Consider the following 7,927-nt stretch of genomic DNA (forward strand, 5'->3'; position numbering starts at 1 on the left):
CGGCAAGGTCGGCTACAGAGCGTTCGTGCGCATGCGCACGAACGCTCTTTCACTTTCGGGGGGATTTAAACATCCCCCGATATTTTTTTTTAGTTTTTAGATTTTTGTGCACCCCTGGGGACTGCCCCAAGAGTGCACAAACCTCCCCCTCCCCCCCCAAAGCACGGATTTAGCGATCCGCACTCCGGGGGCAACTTGACTATTAGATATATAGATAGATTGAGAATGGGCACTACACTTAAATGTAAGACACATTTAAACTTTACAGAGAAAGACTGAACAGTGTGGCATAGTAATTAAGAGCGGTAGACCCTAATCTGGAGAACTGGGTTCGATCCCCCACTCCTCCACATGAAGCCTGCTGGGTGACCTTGGCCAGTCACAGTTCTCTCAGAACTCTCTCAGCCCAACCTACCTCACAAGGCGCCCATTGTGGGCAGAGGAAGGGAATGGGATTGTAAACCATTTTGAGACTCCTTAAAGTAGAGGAAAGTGGGATATAAAAACCTACTTTTCTACTTCTTCATCACAGGCTGTGTACCTCTTCCATACTGTTGCCTTAGAGAGCCAGTTTTGGTGTACTGGTTAAGAGCAGCAGACTCCAATCTGGAGAACCAAGTTCGATTCCTCACTCCTCCACATGAAGCCAGATGGGTGACCTTGGATCAGTCACAGTTCTCTCAGCCCAAAAAAACAAATCTAGCTCACCACAAAAAGAGCTAGAATTTCAGGGTGCCAGACAATCTTCTGATCTCCTGGCTATATTACACCCACTGCCATACAATAACAATTATTCTTATTTGTTGCCTTTTCAACACACACACATTTGGTTTTTCCTTCCCACATACCCATATGTCTGCCAACCAAGTATACTATTCATAGATCTAATTAAATGGGCTCTAGTCCATAGAAATGTATGCCACTTTACTAGTGTAACACTACACAGAGCTACTCCAGTCACTGACTGTGCCATAAGTCTACTAGCTTTCAAGGGATCAAGGGATTCCTTTTGGGTTTTATGTAAAAGACTAACAAAGCTCCCCAACTGGAACTTTTTCTTTCTACTACTTCCAGGGGTCATTTCGTAGAAAAAGAGGTGCAGGAGCTCATTAGGACAACTCATTAGCATAACTTATTTGCATATGCCACACCCCCTGACATAACCGGAAGTGTGTCAGAAGGCAACACCCACCGCTCAGGCTCCACTGGACTGTTTTGTATTGCTAGCTATTGGGGGGGGGGGGAATGTGCAGATCTGTCCTCGCAGAGGAGGGAGAGCTTATACCTGAATAAAACTTGGTCTTAAAGGTGCCACTGGACTGTTTTGGGCCAGGGGGCCAGAGGGTGCTCTGCAACTTACCTGGCTTCTTGCTCTGACTAAGGGCTGCTGGGAGCAGGGGGTGGGGTTTGTTGTATGTGCCCGCCCCCTGGGCTCTTTACTGCTGGAGCTCCGCTCCTGTGCGCTCCTGCAGGAAATGACCCCTGACTACTTCTCTCTTTTCAGTATGTCCCTGTACAGTGCTCTGCACCAGTTGCACATACAACCTTCTTTAACAGGCAGCAAACAACGTAGGTAGCACACCTTAATGGGTTCAAAACTCAACCTTTTGCCTGTCTTCGTAGGAAACACACAGAAACTAACCTCCCACCAAAGTCTGGCAACCAACACTCACGCAAGATGAAAAAGGGGGCTGCAGCAACAGAAGTCACAGGAGGCCCTGGTTGAGTGGGTGGGGGAGCCAAACGCAGTTCAGGGCTCTCCATTCCCTCCTCAAAGCACCCCCAAACAAAAGTAGTGCAGAAGGCTGGGGTGGGGAGATAAAGGGGGCAGACGAGGGGGTGAGGGGAGAGAGGGGGCAGCCGAGGCGGCACTCACAGAACTTGGAGGCCGAGGAGCTGATGTTGAGGTTGATCCCTACGGCGGCCTCTCCTTTGCCCGGCGCCGGGGCGCAGCCCTTCCTTTGCCCATGGGCAGCCTCGGCCAGCATCTGCATGTCGAAATCCTCCTGCGGGTCCAGGGACCCCCTGTGGGCGCATTCTCCGCGGGCCTCCACCGGGGAGAGCGGGGGAGGCGGCAGCGGTTGGTGGCCGTAACTGCCCCTCCTTCCTCCTCCTCCCGCTGCCTCCGCCGCTTCCCAGTTGTTGTGGTTTTGGTCGTCCATTAAGGCCTCGTAGCTGCTGCTGCTGCTACTGATGCTGCCGCCGCCGCCGCCGCCGCCCTCCTCCTCCATGCTCTCCTCCTCCATCCCGACAGGCCGGGGAGGGCCCGCTCGGCCCGGGCGGGGAGAGAGACGGAGAGCGGGGGAGGGGGGGGAGGGAGGGAACTGTCACAATCGGCTTCGTCCCATCGCGTCCCGTCACGTCTCCGAGCTACCGAGAACGAAAGCCGCCGAGCAGTTCTGAGCGTGCCCACCGGAAGCGACGAGTCCCCCTGCCGTAAAATGGCCCTCACTCACGCGACACTTTTGGACAGTCACTTAAGTTCATTGATGTGCCGGCTAGCTCTTGACGTAAGGTGTTGTGGGAATTGTAGTTTCGTCAGCCCCTTCCGTCCGCCGAGAAAGGGGAAGGACTGGGCAGTGTTTTGTGGGATACGTCGCCATGACATCAGAGGCAAAGTCGTCGAGGTTTTCCTCCTGGCCTTTTGCTTTAGAGGCTCCATAAAAAAAATCCAGAGGAGCAGCTGTGGTATTGCGCTGCAGCAGCTAAAATAACAACCTTGTTAGAGATCCAGTACTTCCCAAGCGCAAATATGGCACAAAAGCATAGCTCCGAAAGCACGATTGTCATAAAGGTAACGGTTTCCCTTGCTCGAAAGCTAGTCGAATATGACTCTAGGGAGCAGTGCTCATCTCCTTTTCCAAGCCGAAGAGCCAGCACTGTCCGAAGACATCTCTGTAGTCATGTGGCCGGCATGACTAAACGCGGAGGCGCGTGGAATGCTGTTACCTTCCCACTGAAGCAGCACCTATTTATCTACTTGCAATTTCTTGCTTTCGAATGGCTAGGTTGGCAGGAGCTAGGGCCAGAGACGGGCTCACTCTGTCAGGCGGCACTCGGGTCTCAAACTGCCAAACTACAGGCCTTCCAGTCTGCAGCTTCAGCATCTTGACCTCTTAGCCCCAATTTTTAAATGAGTGACAAGAATTCCAGGGTATGAGCTTTCTCTCTTCATCAGATCTGTTGGTCTTTAAGGTGCTCCTGGACTTCAGTCTTGCTGTTCTAAAACAGACAGACATGGCTACCTGTGTACAACAATTTCAAAATGGAATGAGATGAAATCTACTAATTCACATGTCCATAGACTGCACTGTTAAAAAAACCCCAGTGCTTCGTGACATTGCTATGGCACCAACACATGAATCCAAGATCCACGGGTCTTCCCAATTTTTTCATGCAATTCCATAAAATGCACATCTAAGACCTCAGGCTGCCCAACAAAAAGATGGGTCCCCCCAGTGCTTTCTGTCAAAACCATTTAAGTGCAAAGAGATGGAGTCTCCTGAGTTCACTTGATTTTTACATGGAGTCACACTAAATTTAAATCGCAACACCTTACACAGCCCATGGATATGGATGTGATGTGTGAGTTGATAATGGATATGAAAGGACTGCAAATAGCATCAGGATCCGTGTTTTCTTGAGCCATGGTGGTGCCATGAAGCTCTGGATTGATGCTTTTTGTAATGCATTCTAATTTATTGTCTCTTTATGTGGTAGATTATCCTGAGTGCTTTGTGAAGCCACATGGCAAGGTATGATTTTTTTATCTTGAAAACTGTGGGGGAGATAAGTAGTTCTAACAAAATGTGTGGGTGCTGATATTCCCTCTAAGCTGTGGAGTCTTGTGAGCAAAAATTCTACTTTGTGAGCTACTGGTATTAAAGTTGTGAGTGAGCAATTTGGCTACTGCATACATTAGTTTGCTCTGGAGCCATCCTTCCTGAGCTAAGACAAAAAAGTTTGATCCAGAGGCTAAAAAACTGTGAGCTAGCTCACACTAACTCAGCTTAGAGGAAACACTGGTCCTGACCTGACTACTAGTTCCCTCTTTCACCTGTAACTATTACTACAAATCATCACATCACCAGAACCAGTTTGGGGCAGATCTGATTCATAAAGGCAGAAGAAGCCAGTCACTAACTCATGTTCCAGTTCAGTTGACATAATTTCAAGACAATCAATGTCATAGAATTTGAATAAGATGGAATCAAAAGAAGTTTATCTTATAGTCCAAGATTCATTGTAGCTAATAATTTTGGGAAATATCTCCATCTAGTGGTATAACATTTCCATTCATCAATTGAGATGTCATATTGTATCCAACTGCTTATATTCAAAATAATTAAAACAGTTTTTAAAACAGTTCTAAACCACACATACAAAACATGTTGTCCAGGGCAGCTGTTTGATTTAAAAGGTTTCAATATTTTCCTACAGTCAGAGAATTTAAGAGCAACTGAGTGCTCAATGTACCTGCTTCTCACTGAGGTTATTTGTCCAGTATGGTGGACCTGAATTCAAATTCCTCTTCACTGAGGTTCTGTAGAATGGCCTTTTGTTGTCACTGTTTCCATCACATCACCTCAGCTTCAAAATATGAGTAATAATGATGTATCTCAGAGGAATGTGCAGGAAATGACTGAGATAATGTTTGTAAAGGATTTGTGCACACACAGTGCTTCCCTTTTTATGATTATTCAGAAATTAGTCCCAATGATTCGAGGGAACTTATTCCAAAGTAAATATGCATAGGATATTCTAAGCATGATTACTTGGGTATACAGATCCCAAGAGCCAGCATGGCGTGGTGGGTTAGAGTGATGGGCTAGGATCTTAGAGACTCCAATGCAAATCCCTACTGTGCCATGGAAGCCTGCTAGATGGCTTTGGGCCAGTGAAACACACACAGCCTCACAGGGTTGATCTGAGGATAAAATGGAGGAGAGGAGAATGTTGAACACCACTTTGGGTCCCCATTGCAGAGAAAAGTAGAGTATAAGTGAAATAGTAAATAAAGCAGAGTACATCACAGTACGCATGCACAGAACTGGGCTGCACAAGTGTGATCAGGATTAGTAATTCAGTAAAAGAAATCACATGACCTGGATTACCCAGGCTAGCCCAAACGTGTTAGATCTCAGAAGTTAAGCAGAGTTGGCCCTGGTTAGTATCTGGATGGGAGACCACCAAAGAAGTCCAGAGTCACTGCACAGAGAAAGGTAATGGCAAACCATCTCTGTCCCTCTCTGTGGGGTCACCATAAGTCAGCTGTGACTTGATGACACTTTCCGTCACCACCAAAAGCAATTTCAGTGCACCTCACTAGTAACCAGCTATTCATGAGGAACCTCAGCTTCAGGCCCAAAGCCAACTCCAAGCCCCATCCCAAGGGATGTTTGTGCAGAAATACCCATGTTAAGAAACAACTTCCAGCTCCAGTGACAATGACACTGATAAAATGCTGAACACACTGCACTAGCACTGTTCTTCTAACCGGGGTGCAAAGCAATAAAACTAATGGGAGGAAAAGAAGCCCCAAATAACTGTCCTTTATCTCCCATCTACAACATACATTAGTTCAAGGGGGTTTTTCCCAACAGAATTTCAGGACAAGGGTTAGAATTTCACGGGCGGGGGGGGATTAGAATATCAGCAGTTATGCCAATCAACTGCATTTTGCCCCCTGCCATATTCATGAGAAGGATAGTCATGATAATGATATGCAATTCATTATACAGTTCCGGTGTGATTCTTCAATGTCATCTCATTTGCCTACCACCTCAACTGTACACCAAGAGACAAAAGAGTCCATATGCCTGAATTCCCTCCAGGGGCTACTTAAAGATATTGCCACGATACCACTTGCTTCTCTGATATCACACCTACACTGGGAACTGAGAAGGAGTAGTGTACCAGCACAATCAGCAGCCCTAGCAAAAATATGCACTCCTGAAAACAACAGCGTCACATTTTATTACTACCTTTTGAAGACAAGAATCCCCAACCAATTCTATCAGCATGATTCATTAGTTTGTTGCCTCTGTTACAGCTAGCCTTTCTGAACATCCTGCTATCTCTGGCTTGAACATGGGCAAAAGAAACACGGGGTTAATTTATTGCCTTTGTTTGGTATTAGCTTCACATCACTGCTCTCTTGGTACACCAGGTGGTTTGCTGTTTTTAGCATCAATGGAGCCCATTAGGATGAATATAAAACTCTGAAACCTCAGTCAAGAAGCCATTTATAACACAATGCAATTTCTAGTCACTGCAAAGCCCCCATATGTGAATCTGCACATCATTCTCAACAGCTATTGAGAAGCATTACATGTTATTCACCTGCAGGGAAAGCAATCACACCACACCATATTACCAACCTTACTGTCAGTCTCTGCTACAATTGTCAGGTTTTTAATATTGTTATACAAAAAGAACACTGGAAGATCCCCCCCCCCCCGCATTCTGCTTGTTGGAAATTGTTTCATTCATAGTTCTCATATAAATCTGCCATGAGCTAGTGAGATTCTCCAAATAACATGGGTTTAGGAAAGCAGCCATTTTACAAACAGATGTAGCTCTTTGCTGAAAGATAACTATATGGAACTTATGATAGAAATTTTTAAAAATTTGGAAAAATTGAAAAAAAACTACACTTATCCCTGATGGGTAGAATAGCTACAGTAAAGATGAATGTCCTCCCAAGATTAATCTTTTTATTTCAAACACCACCAATTTTTAAGAATCAACAGTATTTTAAATAACTCAACAAAGTAATGTCATAATTTATATGGCAGAGCAAAAACAAAGAATAAAAATGAAGGCTTTACAAGATGCTAAAGAAAGAGCTGGATTTGTATTATCAGATTGGCTTTTATAGCTTTTATATTACAGAGCAGCAGCATTGACATGGTTAAAAGAATGGATCACATTAGAAAACACTAGAATATTAACTTCGGAGGGGCATGATCTGTCATTAGGTTGGCATGCATTTATGTGCTATGGAAAATCAGATACACACAGCTATTTTAAACAACACTTGATCAGGAAATCTCTACTGATGGTATGGGAAAGGATTAAAAAAATATTTTATACTAAGACACCCAAATGGGTTTCACCACTGGAAGCTTTTACAAATCCAAATGTATTGCAAAAAATATGTTATTGAGATATGAGAACTTGTTAGATAATAAAAATGAATTAAAATCAATAGAAAATCTTAAATAACAAGAGGTTAATATAGGTTGGTGAGAAAGGGTAGAAATAGAGTCGAGATTCACCATTAGGTTTTTACACAAATATAACAGAAATTGATAGGATATTGATATATACTGAAGATAAACTGATTAAGAAATTGTATATAATTATGTTAGAAGATAAAACACAAGATGAAATAGTTAAAAACTGTATGGTCAAATGGGCACAAAACCTGCGTCATAATATTGACTTAGATTAATGATCACGTGTATGGAAAACAAATGTAAAGATTACTAAAGTGACTTCATATAAGAAAAAATATATAAAATGTTTTGTAGATGGTATATCATTCCAGATAAGCTAGCTAAGTTTTACCCTGACCTACCAAATGATTGTTGGAAATGTAAAAATAATGTTGGTTCATTTTTTCATATGTGGTGGACTTGTGATAAAGCTAAAAAATATTGGAGATGGATACATGAGATTTTACAAAAAATGTTAAAAACTACCATACCTTATACACCAGAATTGTTTTTATTGAATATATCACCAGAGAAATATAAAAAACAAGACTTTTACCTTACTATACATATTGTAACAGCGGCGAGAATATTATATACTAAACACTGGAGAAGAAGTGAAACTCCTTCAAAGGAAGAAATTATAAGTAAAATACTGGAAACTGCAGAGATGGATAACCTAACCTTAATGTTGAGAGGAAATAACAAAG

General features: G+C 43.7%; 1 protein-coding gene across 4 annotated transcripts in view; it reads right to left on the reverse strand.

Annotated features, from left to right (window-relative positions):
- CACUL1 (CDK2-associated, cullin domain 1) overlaps positions 1-2,349 on the reverse strand; it is a 70,179-nt gene extending 67,830 nt beyond the window's left edge. For all 4 annotated transcript variants that reach the window (XM_015412315.1, XM_015412313.1, XM_015412314.1 and 1 more), the window contains exon 1: positions 1,877-2,349. In XM_015412315.1, coding sequence (XP_015267801.1) covers positions 1,877-2,246 — 370 coding nt within the window. In that variant the 5' untranslated portion in view covers positions 2,247-2,349. The remainder of the gene's footprint in view (positions 1-1,876) is intronic.
- Positions 2,350-7,927: the final 5,578 nt, after the last annotated feature.

This window comes from Gekko japonicus, unplaced genomic scaffold (assembly GCF_001447785.1).
Source record: "Gekko japonicus isolate JY-2015 unplaced genomic scaffold, Gekko_japonicus_V1.1 scaffold3579, whole genome shotgun sequence".
NCBI classification, from domain to species: domain Eukaryota; kingdom Metazoa; phylum Chordata; class Lepidosauria; order Squamata; family Gekkonidae; genus Gekko; species Gekko japonicus.